This window comes from Taurulus bubalis (assembly GCF_910589615.1).
Source record: "Taurulus bubalis genome assembly, chromosome: 1".
NCBI lineage: Eukaryota > Metazoa > Chordata > Actinopteri > Perciformes > Cottidae > Taurulus > Taurulus bubalis.
The window spans coordinates 9,436,582-9,452,720 of NC_136589.1; the positions used below are offsets into that span (position 1 = coordinate 9,436,582).

The 16,139-nt window shown below is 41.2% G+C and overlaps 1 protein-coding gene across 1 annotated transcript in view; it reads right to left on the reverse strand.

Annotated features, from left to right (window-relative positions):
* Positions 1–16,139, reverse strand: part of cdin1 (CDAN1 interacting nuclease 1) — a gene marked incomplete at its 5' end in the record, with an annotated part of 53,790 nt that overhangs the window by 25,361 nt on the left and 12,290 nt on the right. Inside the window, 6 exons of the mRNA XM_079216913.1 lie at positions 2,635–2,740; positions 2,968–3,033; positions 4,585–4,652; positions 6,292–6,341; positions 6,719–6,798; positions 14,023–14,095. Coding sequence (XP_079073039.1) covers positions 2,635–2,740; positions 2,968–3,033; positions 4,585–4,652; positions 6,292–6,341; positions 6,719–6,798; positions 14,023–14,095 — 443 coding nt within the window. The remainder of the gene's footprint in view (positions 1–2,634; positions 2,741–2,967; positions 3,034–4,584; positions 4,653–6,291; positions 6,342–6,718; positions 6,799–14,022; positions 14,096–16,139) is intronic.

Genomic DNA, 16,139 nt, shown 5'->3' on the forward strand with positions numbered 1-16,139 from the left:
ACACACACACACGCACCTCAGACGATAATCCGTAAGGTCTAACAATAAGAGAAAGATGAGGCACATTTCCAAATGTCAGCAGTAAATGTCAATTAAAAATTACAAGGGTGCTGGAAAAGGTAGGGTCTGAAGGGACTGACATTTTCTCTTTTTTGACACAACAATGTTTATCTGACCGGGCTGCTGGCAGACATGATGGGATCTACTTTGTCAGTTCCTTAATACACTCGGACAAGGCCGCCCCAGTGAATATCAATGAAAGACACCCGTAGGCAAATATGTACGGCTCAGGCGAACGCTAACCATCCAATTAGTCTGCTTGTATTTCTGATATTTTGATCTACTGTAAACTAAAGCAACGAGTACCAAGGCAGGAAGACTAAAACAAAGATGAATGCTAATTTCTTCAATACAAACCAAGAAAGAACATTGACTTGCACGGTAAAATATGTATGATCTTAATGTCACGCTAATCAAACGAGCCCTCCTTATTTATTGCATTATTTTAAGTTCGACTGACTGAGACATCATTTAGTACTTTCTCATTAAACATTGTCTGGGAATGATCTGGAGCTTAAGCAAAGCCTTTATTCCAACCAACTTTCTTAGCAATATTTAATGAGGCCGAACAAAGATAGTAACCATCAACAATCTAGATTGGTCCTTTTTAAATTCACACCTCAGTGGCTTTCAGTTCCTGACGTCAACAATGGTAAATAGTCTTTTTCTTCTGGAAGCAGGCCATTTCCAAATAAAACTATGTTACCCTGAGAAAATAAAACACACCATTGATTATGACCTTGACCCCATCTACTGCATTTTAACTGTTCAATGCAATTGGATGAGTCATCTTCCCTTAAAATCAAATGATTACTCTGCTGGCAGCTTCTGAGTGAAATCAGTAGAGCAGTCATATAGGTGGGGGGGGGGGGGGGGGGGGGGTAACACTTTCTGAATGTGGACCCATTATTTCCCTTTCATTTACTTTTCAGTCTTTACAAAAACTGGAGTTATTGCTTAAAATAAAGATTACTTTTCGATTATCTGTAGGATATATGGGAGAATTCCTGACCTGGTAATGCACATGCTCCAGTAAAACAAAAACAGAGAGACAGAGAGAGTCTGGCTGTGCCTGTGGTCTGGAACCTCCTGGTGCTCCAGCACCATGTCACAACATGTCAGCTGGCTGTCACGGCTGAGGGGGGCCGGGGCCGCGGTGAGGCGAATGGCGGCGGTGTGAGCGGCTTTTCAACTTGGTGACTGGGACCCGGCACCAAGGGAGGTGAGGACCATGTGTGAATGACCCCGACTCTTCTTTCTGTGTGTGCCTACTCGAAGCCAATTTTTTTGCTGGCATTTAATAAATAATTAGTTAATTTTCCTCAATGGCTGGGACGCTACTGGACATGTTCAACCTTTAAACTAGCACACTAATGACTAAATAAAAACGGGCATAACGTTAAGTCTTGTGTTGTATAGTGATGAGAAGAAAATAATTAAAAGTTGCTGTTCAGTTGACCCACACCCCCCATGACATTGTCAAGGGATTTGTCAAGATATGGAAACTGGTTTTAGACATGGTAGACCCCTCTAGGCTGGATTTTGCTCTGCCAGATTAAAAACACTGGTACTGCTGGTAATGCTGACTTGACCTGATGATATAACCAAGATGTACTTATGTCAAACTGGTGATGCGTACATTTGGTGGTTGTTTATTAATTTTTTTGTATTTGTTTCTTCTTCTTTCTTTCTCCTTTTGTATTGTATCCTTAAAGTTCTGGAGTTCTGTCTTTTTAAGTTGTAAAATTAAAAATGTAAATAAAAAAAAAAGTTGCTGTTCTGTGTAAAGATAAGATAGATCAAAATCATGTTCTCTCAATGGACAATGAAATCAACCTTATTCATTAGCGGTGGAAGAAAATATGACACATTTTGAGTATCAATCACACTGTTCTGAATGTATAAAAAAAAAAGGAAGAAAAAAACTACTCCGATTTTAAAAGGTATGTGCTTTTTAAACGATAATCATTTTCTTAAAATTAGGTCTAAACAATTGCAAAATATCGCCTTTCTCATAGAATCGCAGTAACAGACAATATATTGACTCGTAACCCCTGTATCATCATGCATTGTATCGCCAGATTCTTGCCAATACACAGCCATGATTGAGACAGACACATTCACACACCTCCACCGTGGAGGGGCAGACCACAAGGGTCTGTTCCTGTCCAAAAGTTCTCATGACAACAGATGCAACATATTAATCACCCATTTACCAGCTTCCCTTCCAAAACAATGTGTGTACTTTGGAAAACAATCAAGCTCACAGGCAGACCCTTCAGACTGTAAAAAGGCTCCAATGACAGGAGTGGAAGTGGTATAATGTGCAGATGTAGCATGTGGAAGTTCAAGTGTGGGGTCAGTGTGGTCGGTGCCAGCGAGGAAGTGGTTAACGTTGTTTGTCAGAGATATGAGCTGCCCATGTAATACTGAGAAAAGCCGATTGTGGTTTGTGGTCAAAAAGGAGAAGTTATAAAACTTTATGCCAACTGGGAAAATAGCATAATATGGTTGATTTAGATAAGCATATGAAAACCAAATACAAAGTGGTGAACATAGGAAGAGAAGACTCACCTGTTCCAGTAGCTCCAGAACTGTTCATTGAGATAGGTGCGATGACTGTGGTCGTCTCCGAATGAGGCCTTGCTCTCAATCCAGTGTACAATGTGTCCCTCCACGGCTTTTCAGAAACAGAAATACAGTGCAACCTTCAGAAAAATCAGTGACAAGAAAGCCACACAAGCAAATTCCAGAAGGGACGTGTGACATTTCCTTTGATTTTCTTTCCCAGTCGTTCACCAAAATCTAAGAAAACACGTTTTGACAACTGCATAACCCTTCTTGAAAAAAAAGACAGCCAATGTAAACATGTAGTTGTTTCAGATAAAATAGTATTTAAATACTAACCAATGGGAACCTCCAGGATGATATCAGGTGTTTTGTCGTAGCCCATCACTCTCAGTTGGTTTTCATCTGCAGGAGATAACGTGCAGAATTGTAACATCTGACTCTTTACTTTGCAATATGTTGTACTCTTCATCAAACAAGTTCTGGTGCATCAATCACATGCAGGTAACCTAACAACCTTCACCAAGGTGCTGGTAAAATAAAAAAAAAGTGTTAGCAAAGCAGAAGGAATAACAGTAGAGGACAGCAAGCCCAGTAAAACCATTAACTACATCTGCCACGTATTCGCTGTCGATGCACAAAAACCTTTAAAGCTCGGTTACAGAACTGCTTTCCAGTTTGGCGGAGCTTTGTAAAATATACAGCAATACAGCAAGGGGACAAGGTTGGCATTATAGCCTCTGTAAGTCTGACCCCTGCCTGCACAGGCCGCAGCCATTGTCCTTGACTTCTGGTGCGCTTCGGCCATTATCCCCACAACACCTGATTTCTCCATTAAATCTCAGGCTGACCAGGTCATTCTGTTCCAAGGGCCTGCCTCTTTGTCTCCAGCCAAGCTCAACTAATGGGGCATGGAAGGGAATTGAGGAGAGATGGAGGGTGGCGGTGTCAGTGGTGGTGAGGAGGTAGCGTCAGCAAAGGGGGGAGAAAGAGAGCTGAGTGAGGTCAGAGAGGCTGCCATAGGCCTGTGGTACAGAGGGGCATCCAGGGCGTGGTAATGTGGGTGTTAATGTGTATGTGGTGGGATGGGAGCCTCTATTCATACCTACTGGGCTGTTGACATTGTCAGGTGGCTCTGATCGCCTTTTTACATCACCTTTGATTAAAATTAATGGGCCATCCCTGCTGTTGGGTAGCTTACTTCCAATCCATTTATCAGATGGGGATAGGCCGCCTGAGTGGCCCTTGTGCTGCCCGAACTCTGACAGTTTTAGAACAGTCCTTTGTACAGCTCTGGAGAAAGGTCAGCACTCCGGGTTCAAATATATGATATGGTCTTAATGACAGTGGGAATGACTTTTATCCTTCATCACTCATCTGACCTCGGGGAGGGTGATGGGATGGGGATTACAAATTCTGTTTCACAATTTCACACCCGGACACTCTACCTTGATTTAATATTGTTGCACGAAGATAATGGTGTTAGCAAAGTAGAAGATATTAAGACAACACAAATATAATTTGTTTTAAAAATTATAAACTACAACCAAAAACTGAAAAAAAAAATCCTAAACATTAAATCCCCCGAACAACTAATTGGAAAGAAATGGCAAGGTCCCCTCAATGGTACCAATATAATATTAATCTTCATGGAAACAGGAACTGGCCTTTTAAAAATCAATTGAGAAAAAAGACAAAACTGAACAGCAACTTGACAGGACCAAACATTACAACTAACAAAACATTAAAGCCTACCTTTGAAGCTTTTATTCTATAAATATTCATTATATGCCGGTGCATCAGCATGCAAGGATATTTGAGAACAGCTTCTAGTTGTTAGCAAATCAATAAGAGATAACATCCACTGCATCCTTTACTAAACTTACAAAAAGTCCACACACTGCCATGACCAGATTGACTTTAGAATAGTGATGAGAAGGTCAAGAGATGCCTTACCCAGGAAGGAAAGGTTCCTCTCCTTCAGTTTGTCACAGAGCAGCACCTCGTGCTCTTGGCCAATAGCGCTGAGAACAGATAGTCAAGGAACATGTAGCAGAAGCAGTACTTTATAGGTTTGCTGGAACACCAACATGTTAAACTAGTGTTGTCTCAGTCTGGCATGAAGATGAAACAAACGTTATTCATAAGAAGAAAAAAAAGGTTGCCCAAAAAAACAAAACAAAAAAACAGGATTTTAACTGTAAAATTGCCTCCTAAAAAAAACATAAAGTACAATGCAGTTGGCAGTTGTAACAGGATCCATGCACAGATTGACATCATTGACATCAGCTAAAGTTAAGAATCTGCTTTTCTCCACTATTGGCTTACTATGCAAAGTGAAAGCCACTACTCTGGCCCAATCAAAGTTTTCAAGTCAACCTTAATCTGCTTTCACAACAAATCTCCAAAGTGCATTACCTTAATGAGGAAGAAACAAATGCCAATTTGGCAAAATACATCGAGTGCCTGCACTAGCTCCTCCACTCATTCCGCTAAAATCTTTGAAGAAAAATGCTTTTAGAATAAATGCCATTTTGCATCAGAATACAAACTGCTTGATGTCACAGAAAATAATCCTGCATTTACCAAGGCCGTATTTCAAAACTGTCTTTTTCCAATAGAGAGAGAGAGAAAAGTTCTTCGGCCATTATGCTGCCCCACTAATCTCTCGAAGTGGATTTAATTAATACATACATATCATGATTGACTCAACTGCATTGCTCTCATGTGAGGATGGAGCTCTTTCAAACCACACAGTAGGGCGGTTATAATGAACTCTCTGTGGCAGAGTAACTGACTAAGTTGACACTGACGAGAGGACAGCCAAAGAAAGGTAAAAAGGGGGGGGATGTGGAAGGAGGGAAGAGTGGGACAGGGTTGACTGGCTATGAACAGAGCAACCCAGCCCCACCACACATAAGAAAGCTTGGACAGACACAATAACATACAAACGTACCCATGTACACTCATTCAAATCAGTCTTCTTCCCCAGGAAACAGTTGGATTGTGACCCAGCTGCTTGCCCCTAAATAGCTTGGACTCCAATTCTGCCCCTATAGTCAAGGCTAAGCCCCTGTTAGATAAGGAGGGGTATTTATAGTTGGGCAAAGAAAGGAAAGGAAAATATAAGGAGTGCAACTGAATTACATATTAATGAAATAGAACTCATCGGCGATCAAAATGAATAGTTCAAATTGGACTATGTTCCCAGAACTCTCCATGGTGCTGAATGACGACATAAGAATTATCAGGACTAAATACAATTATAGTAAAATGGATTTTTTTTTTTTAAATCAGCAAGTAACATGCATTTAAAAAAATAAATGAAAGTAAAATAACAAATCATCTGGTTAAGTAAAATATCAAATAAAAGAACACAATAACCCCCACAAGGCTTATGAATTATCTTTTTGTTCTCTTTCTTGTATCATAGAACATTGGGTCTGATCCACTGTGTGCACATGGAGATGCATTTAGATCAGCCAATCATCTCCTCCTCCTCTTCCCTCCATCGCCTTTCAGCCGCTATACCGGTGATTGTGGGCAGGATGAAACACTTCCTCTATGAAGCAGAACTTTTATGTCAGGTGAAGCCAGACACATCTCATCCCCTTCAATAGCTCCTCGTCAATTTCAGGCTTAAAATTTTATGGGATAGGATACTGTTTGATGCAGTCTACCAGCGGTCCATAACAGCAGTCATTTATTGTGCACTGAAAAGAGGGGGAAGAAATATTATGGCGTGCGAAAAGAGTGGGTGGGTGGAAGGGAGGTGAAGGAAGGAAGCCCGTACAGTGCCGGGAAAGGAGAAAACACAGGAGATGCTGGCAGATTGGCAGGCATGACCGCCGGCTCTCACGTGACCTCATCAGCAAACATGAGCGGCTGATGCCGTCTGTCAGCCAGGTGGTTCAATAACACCTAAAAACTCACTGTACCTAAGCAGGGGATTAGTTACATGGAAAAGGGCAGCAAACTTAATACAATTATATAAAATTGAATTTAAGTAATTAAAAATCACTCCATGACACAAAACTATTTAAATGGTTTCTTGTAATATTTCAGTTTAAATTTAAACGTTAACACATACCTGGTAGATGTTTTTGGCCAACATTTGGTCTGGAATTAATGACGGCTCCTTAAGCATGCTGTTGAGGACGGGTTTAGAGGCTGGGGACAAGACAAAAAGGCAAGAGAGGGAGATAAACAATTGCAAAAATATATGAATATATATTCGCAAATCACTTCAAACATTGTAGCTTGTGTAACAAATACATGTAAAAAAAATAATATATATATATATATATATAAACTCTAATTGCTGCATTGAATTGAGAGCAAACTGATAATATACAGAGAAAAGACAGACTTGACACACTGTAATTCACCATGCGACTGTTAGTGCAGTATTTCCACACGAGTCCATTAGATGGCTGCTTGGTGTCTATACAGATTTTCTATAGATAAATGTTTCAGTCCAGAGCACAGGAGCCCCATGTAGTTTATCTATGCTATGAACGCTGACTATTCTGCATCTCTCATACTCATTCTTGCTCTACTAACATTATAAATCAGAAAGGAAAGCCTGCTGGATTGATTTGCTGGTAGTGCAACAGCAAAAAATTCCTTAAATCATTTCTTAAAAAGATTTGGATTAAATGGATTGTATCATTGTGTGACGAAATGGTTGAGGCACGCCATTTTAGTGATACATGGTCCTGACAGACTTGCAGCATTGCAGACAATACAAGGAATGTTTCTATTCACATTTCAGGCTTGAATGGTGCCTGTACCAACACGGCACAGAGATCTCCAAGCTCATCTAATAAACTGTGCACGGTATATAACTGTTAAAAACAAGACAGCTTATGTGAAGATTTATAGGAAATTGATAAAAACGCAGTTTGAAAAACCCCAAGTGAAAAAGGATTAATTGGAAAAGACTTGGGTGTACATTTACAAACACTGATTGGATCATTGAGTGGTACTTCAATTAATGTCATTAATACAAATGCATTAGGAAACCCTTAAGACCTTTCTTCTCCGTCGTCTGTCCCTTTGCATTTCTCTCAAAGGCATTCCCTGAGAAAACCATCAGACTGGACGAACAGTGCTGTGATCCCTCATCTACCTTAAAGGATGAAATAAAGAGGGAGGAGTGTTGAAGAAGAACAAAGCGCATTCAGTGCTCCCTCCTCTCTTTTATTGTTTATTTTTCTTTGTCTCCATCTTTTTCTGCCACCTCTCCTTTTCCTTTTCTTTTTGCTACCTCCTGTCTGTTTCAGTCTCTCCCATCCACGGTACTCCCCCAGCCCACCCCATAACCTCATACTCCCTCTTAGAGCTGCAAGGCACAGCACTGGGCTTTATTTCTTTGCTCATTTTTCTCAGAGATTGGTACCTTCACACGCAGATCCATACCAGGCTCCTGTGCAGTGCAGGTGGCGGAGAAGAAAGAGGGTTATATTTTCCCCTTGAGTTAGGACACCTCATGACAAATGATAATGGATAATCAATAAAGCGGGAAATATGAGGCAGCAAACTTTATGAAGCCAGGAGACATATTACTCCCCAACAACACTGGTTTCCCTTAACAAAGTCACTACTCGACTGTGCCTAATAATCTGAAGGAAAATCAAAGGACCCGCAACCACATCAGCAATATTGGCAACTTATTCCACTTTAATGGCATTTTGATTGATTTTTTCCCTCTTCCTAATGGTCCTTTTATAGATTTGACGCTGCTTCTGCAAAACAGTAGTGTGTAATAAACCTCCCCGAAGGCAACCGGCAGCCATTAAAGCTCTTGTCTTACTAGCGCTCATAATTGGGGGTTGACCACCACCACATTTTGGTCTCTCACATAACACACACTTCCAGGCTTCTCTCCTTCTCTCTCTCTCTCTCTTCTTGTCTCTCCAGCACTTTGACATTTTTGGTAGATGGCCATAATAAGTGATAGGATCCCTTCCTCCTGCTCTTTTTGAACGATGGGGTTAAAAATAGCCATAAAGAGGTGACCTTGGCGCTGACATTGTGGAATTTCAGCCAAGCATTGACCTGATGAAAATGGAAGGCCAGACCGCTAATAAATCAGGATGCTTTTAAAATGAGTTTACCCTAATGCTCATTCATCACGGGCTGTAATGCCATTTGCAGGCCCAGGATTCGCTGCTGTGCACAAACACAGCAGTAAATAACAACAGGGCTCTTGCATCCCTCGCATCGCTGCAGCCTCCAACATCAGCATACATTTATTAAAGACGCCCCCGCCTTGCACGGCAGCACTCCTCTATGACACCCTGAGCTCCTCTCTGCCACACACACATACACACACATGCACACGCCATGCTCTTTAAATACACAGACTCAAGGCACACACAGACGCACACATAAAACATGTGCAAGAAAATAAAAAGCATAATCTGAAGAACACCAGACACAGAGAACAAAGCCCTGCAGCACGAGTCTGCACCTTGTAAACATTCACCAAATTTACTGTAATTGTCCCATGTTGGTATAAATTCTGACTAAGGCACCATATCACACCGTCAACATCTGAACAGAGAAGAACAGAGAAAAGGAGAATAGTAGATGTGAAACGCTACGCCTCCATTGGGATTTGCTAAAGAAAACAACCAGTGTAAACAAATCACAAGCCTGTTTTCATATGCAACTCCAAAACAAGATAAACTATATGAAGCAAGGTAACAGCAACATAACCTTGGCTTTATTTCTTATTGCGTACTTGTGTCATTTGTAACTACTCTTCCTTTCTCCAAGAGGGTGTAAAAGTCATTATCTCAAACACAAAAAAATGTTGAGAAACCTCATTAGATTGCAACATTTGTTGAGGGAGGACCGTAATAAACAATAACGGATGACGATTGTTATTGCCCCTGACACTGATGAGCAAGTTTGTTTATTAATTAAAAAACCCACTTTTGCCACGGGTGGGGGGCGCTTATCCATTTCCTCTACACCCCCCCCCCCCCCCCCCCCCCACCCCCACCACACGCACACACACTCCCCATGCACAAGCCATTGAGCTGTGGAGGGGCACTCGTTCATCAAACTTCATGGAGCAAGGGGGAGACAGGTCCTGATAATGTGCGCCGCTAAAGCTGATTTTCCATGATGAATCTCGGAGCATATAAATTGGCTAATATCTGAAAACATTTACAGATACTAGAGGAATTGACTACTTGTGGGACATGATGGATGAGGCTCTGCGACGCTAGCGGACAGCTCTGCAAATCTCTGCGGCTGCCTAAAGCCCTCATTTGATTTTCCAATTTACTCCTTTTAAATTTATCCTCCCGTATTGAAAAAAAAAAACAGAAGATGGGAAAGAGAGAGAGAGAGCGAGTGGGAGATGAGAGGAACGGAGAAAAAAAAGTGTTTTTTTTAAATATCTGTGGTGGTGTGTAGGTGCTAGTTGATGATATGAGGTGGTATCTCCTGTGCAGGAGGAGCTCAGTCCCTGAAGAGGTTACTGGGGCAGAACTGATCTGCTTCCACCTGATTCTCCCTGATAGCGGTGAGATGAGACTCTACAATTCGGTGTGTGTGTATGTGCACATGTCTGCGTGTGTGTAGCAGTGGTAATAGTAGATCTGGGGAGGCTCTGCTATGGAGAGAAGCTTCCCAGGTCAGGCCATTAGACTGTGGCAGAGGCTGACTGGAGCTTCTCTGCTGAAAAGGAGTAATTAGTATACTTGTCAAGTGAAGTGCCACGCTGCTGCTTACCACACACACACACACACACACACACACACACACACACACACACACACACACACACACACACACACACACACACACACACACACACACACACACACCTACCTTACTCCCTCCCTTCTTGCTAATGAAGTGCCCTTGCTCTCCTTATTTAAAAAAGAAAAAGGCTGCATATACACACCAGCTCCACCTTAGCGGAGAGGTGAGAGAAAGAAGCGAGGAGCACTTGAAGACAAGAGAGGATGAACCATTACAACCATAGTGGATATGAAAGTTGAGATTTTACTGGATGGAACATGATACAATATTCCGTTATCAACACGTCTGATCTGCAAAACACTGAAGCTATTATGAATACTGTCAAGGAACCAAAGGATCATAGTAGACACTAACATTCTCACAGTGTTAACATCAAACACAGGACATTTATAACCTTGCGCACAAGGCTTCTGTAAAGGAATGTGACAATAAATCTTAAAGGCAGTCGAATCACATAGTTACAAAACATGGAGCGGCAATCTAATCTGGAGCTGGGCCTTGGGAAAATGGAAAAGGTCAAATAGCTAGCAAAATTGCCCCCTCAAAAAAAGTATGTCTAAATCTAGAGGCCTATCAACTCCTGTCAAAGGAGGAATAGAGAGAAAGATGAGGAGATGGCAGGAGGGGGGAAGAAAGAGCAGGAGCTCCCCCAATGTGAGGCAATATGAGGTAGTATCTAAAAGACATAGAGTTGGAATGACAATAAAGCGGTCTAAAATATATCTATCATTTACAGCATTTATCAACTGAGCACATTTGGGTTAAATCCACTTGATGATATCTGTCCTCGTCGCTTTTTTGGCATTTTCAAACGTTTTCAAATATAATTATTGTTGGGTACAATCAATGTTGGTTACACCATATTTTTTCATAGAATATCATTTTAAATCTAATAATTTAAGTTTAATTTAAATTGAACTTTATTATCATCTTATATACTTTAGCCCTGCGATAGTCTGGCGACCTGATAGGGTATGTCAGCTGGGATTGCTCTAGCCCCCCCCCCCCCCCGCAACCCTGAACAGGATAAGCGCTTATAGATAATGGATGAATGGATATATACTTTAGAAATAAAGACAGCGGTAATACAAAAAATAACAAGTGAAAATGTATCATGGCTCAATCTGAAAGCTTAAAAAAAAATTAAATTTGATCACAACGATAGATTAAACAGTAATGAAAACATACGTTTTACTACCGTAGTTATGTTTCTGTTTTATTGTTATCAAATTCAATATTTCCAGACAGTGCCTTACTTGCGCCTCATAAACTTAATTGACACCTAATGTCTAATATGTGGGACATTAGTCCATAACCAACAACCATGAGAGGAATTCTGGCACAAACATTGAAGCTCTCTGAACTGGTTCAGATTGCTGTATTTTTTCCTAAAAATCATATCAAGTGCAGCTTTCAGTGACCTGAAAATAGTGGCTTTAAACAGTATCAACGTGCACACGTGACCTTTCCTCCCCTACTGCCCTGTCTGTTTCATGAGACAAGGAACATTATGGATGTTGATATCATATTCAATACGTGATAAAACTACTTTGAATGTATTGATTTATTTACAAGCACCACAAGATAGCCTTTTATTCTGCTTGGCTGATGCTCTCTCCAATACTTTTGCTGCAAGGAGAGAGGAGAGGTGGGAGGGAGCTTGTTGGTGCTGTTGTCATGTGGAGGTAAGGTGGTGGTGGTGGTGTGTGTGTGTAGCTAGTGTGAAGGGAGGGCAGGGGTGTGGGTGGAGGCGAGGGGGGGGGGGGGGGGGGGGGGGGGGGGCACAACAACAAGCAAGCAAAACAAAACAAGGAAGGGACAGAAAACAATTTAAAACTCTGTATTGATCCAGCACTAGTGATTGTACATATATTCCACAGTCCCAAAGGCCCCATTCCTGTGTCTCTTAAATGCAAAGAGACAGAGAAGGAGAATAAAAAAACGATGGTGCTAGGCAAAGGCAAGCCACTCACCCAGTTGGGGGTAATGTCCCTTATATAGAAGTCTATTGATCTTTGCAATGTGCCTGCCCGCCCTCCCTCTGGAGTCCGACAAAAACACACAAATACACACACACACGCATGCACACTGGAGCGCAGTCTGGGGCTGGAGGGGGGCATGACGGATATACCTGACAATAGCACTGAACCAACCTGTAAGCTAATTGCCAGCAAAGACAATTATCCTTGCATTGTTTAATAATGGAAACACATTACTGGAGTCTAATATACACACAGGGAGATTGGACGATTTGACCGCACAGTCCATGTGGACAGCAATTCATTTGCAAAGGCCAAGTAGTTCATGGTGAGATAGCAGAGGAGCTCTGTCAAAACAAAAGTCACCCTCAAAGCAACAGACTTCACAGCTGGCAACTTTGGGAAGGTGCAGCATAATGACATCATTTGAAAATAGTACGTCGGAGTCAAACTATTTTACCTGAAAAAACAGAACAGATTAATCAATCTAAATTCTAGTGTTTTCTCCTGGTGTGGAGGCTTAGTTAGTCTATGATTATCCTGTAAAAGTCACCTAGCTTCTATGAGATCATTTCCACAAGAAGAAGAACTACAACCATGACATTACTCACTAGCCCGTAAACACTGAGATACTGCACGGTTCCAACACTCTTTTGAAATTAAACAAAGATCATCCAGGAAGTTTCATCAGCTACAAATCTATTCTGGGCAATAATATAGGATGTTTTCACTGTATGGAGATGGAGGGATGCAGTGTGCTATTATCTGAGACGGAGTGCTTCTCCTGGATGAATGCCCTGTTCTACAAGCTGCTCAGACTAGTATTTTGACAGGCAGTGGATAACGGTGGGTCCAAAGCAATCACATCTTTGACTTTGACGAATGGCTGTGCTGTGGCGAAGTTGAAAATAACACACATCCACTTTAATCTCTTTCTTGATTAAATTGGAATCACGTCTTTTTGACATCACGCGATTCACTCTCAAAGACTACCCCACACACACGCACACACACGGCTATGTTATGGAATCATGTATGCATGTGATATTGGGAGTTCCTGGGTTTTTGTATGAATGAACAAACATCACATGTAAAAAGGTGTAACATATATTAACCAAATGTACTTGGACTATTTTTATTCACACAATATCTGGACAATCTCTTTGACATGTTCAACAAAAATATTTGTTCTGAAATGGTCTGTTTTTTACTGCCACACTTTTCCTCAACTCAATTTCTTTTGAAGGCCAGAGCAGGGATGGAGAAAGAGAAGGGGATGAGGGAAGAAGAGAAGGTAGGGGGTAGATGGATGCATTGGGGGATGAAGGAGGGTGAGGAAAGAAATCAGTGGTGTTATAAATAACACTGATGAGGTGAGCTAGAATTGATCCACACTGCAGTTGAGAGGTGGGTGGTCCTCCCAGTGCTTAATTGCCAGTCATGTGCCCTGGGATGCAGCGAGTACTAAATGTGCTCTGTCTGTCATTAGGCTTGGACAGGCTGAAAATACAGCAGCTAGAACTGGAATTGGGACTCAAACAGAAAGAGATTCTAAAGACAAAGTGCTACAATTAAGACTGATGGGGGGGAATGATAGAAAGGACAGAGTGGGAAATGGAAAAGTGTTACTCACGCATTCCACCCTCCAGGCCCTGAAGGAACCTGTCCAGGATGATACGAGCCATCAGTGCAGGAGACAGATCCACCTTTACATAGATTGAACAAAAAAAAGAATTAAAAAAAAAAGAAAAACTGGCTATTAACTGGGGAGTTAATGCTACTTCAAAACATAGGAAATGTTATTCCTCTCTGGAGAATTACTCCATTTACAAACCTTCAGACTAAATCCCACATATCTAGTTGGAAGTGCGAACATATTTCAAAAAGCCTAAGAATTACAGCACTGAAATTACACGGCCAGTCTACCTTTGGCTGATGTCACATAGATAATAATGATTGTAATGGCTCTAAATGATATTATTGCGTTTTTAAAACCTTGACCTAACTCTCGACAATCCCTGTGAAAATTGGTCATTGAAAGCTTTGCTCTGCAATAACCTTTCCCACAGGAACAAGAGTTCGCCAATTACACAGCCAAGCTACCCCATCTGAATTGCCTTCGCCTCTGTCAAACGGACAAGCGCGGGCTCTCATCTCGTGTGAAAAAGCAGCGCACGCTCTGCCCGAGCAAGACACAGTGGAGCGCTTTAATCATAGGATGATCAGCAAGGCAAAACTTCAGGAACCAACAGGACACACCGGAGGGACTGTGGGAATGCAGCCCTTAATAGGGTGGATAGGACCTATGGCTCCAGCATACTTTGAACACAAACACACCTTGAGAGGTGTGCAATGTTTTTAGTTTGAGTGCAGGGAGATGCCCTGACAGGTAAAGGGAGCACTAATGACCGATACTGAAGGTATCTATCTGACTACTTTCTGAGAAGCACAATGCCTTTCTACACATCATAAATTACATTATCATGAAAGTGTTAGAATAGTGTGTCATGAAAAACCAAGAGCTATTATTTATTTTCTATTATTCAGTTTAATTAACAGGCATCATCCATAAAAAAAAGGTCAAAATTTTTAAGTTGGTTTTGACAGCACGCTTTGAAAAAGGTAAACCAAGCGTATGGAGCAAATTTATTTTCAAAAGCATTGCATTTTGAATGCAAATAATGAGACATAAAGTCATTCCCTGCTAAATTGCACAGCCTCTTCAGTATGGAAGGAATTAAAACATTGCTTGAAGACAAGCAATTCCTAGCCGGCTCATTATGAAACAAAACGTTCTTGCAGCTAAAAGATCTTTTTTCTTCTTCTTCTCTTTTTAGCATAATTGGGGACCAAAAGTGAATTTGCCCTCAACCTGTAGTGAGATTGGAGCGTTTCATCTTTCCTCTGATGCTTGCTGGTAACGCTGGGAGCAGAGAGGCTTCTGTCTAAACAATGTCTTTTTACCCGCAGTAGTATTTGTTAACAACTCCATAATATTGCAAGAAAGCGGCTTCTAAAAAGGACAAACATGTCTATAATAATTAAGGGGTGAGCACAGAGTTTATATCTTCATTAAGACCACTGATAGCATTTAAACTTAGCATTTCTAGCTTCCAGCTACTGTAGCTCTCATTTCTCTCCCCAACCCTTCTCATGTTCTCTTTCTTCTCTTCTCTCAATCCTTTCCTCTTTGTGCTTATTGGCCTGCTCTCCATTCACACCTTTGGATAACGAGAGAAGAGCATCAGATTGCTGGTAACCTGCATCAGCGCTGACACATGAAAAATGGCAACATTACCAACGCTGGCCCAGCCTGAATAAGGACCACCTGATTAGTTCAGGTATCTGCATCTCCCTAATTTTCAGATTAATCATGAGTCCATCTACATTCTCAAGTAAGACTGCAGCACTTCATGAGCTTAACATGTGACGAAGATTCACAGAACCTTGAATCCTGCAGAAAACTATTTATTGTTCAGTAAAACTCCCGTTTTATTAGGCCCCAAAGCTAATGGGTGTCAGGTACATATAGCATAACTGCACCAGTTATAAAACTGTATGTTTAGGTAACCTTTATATAAAGCTCCATATAAAGCATGCAAAAAAAAAATAGCAAATGTCGAGTTTAAAACCCCCATTCATAGGAGACTTCTGGAGGAAAAAAAAAGAAGAAGAAATCCATGAATAGTTTTCATCATTGTTAATCATTTCCCTCTGTTGGAGATATATTGTCTCATAAAGGGATGAAAC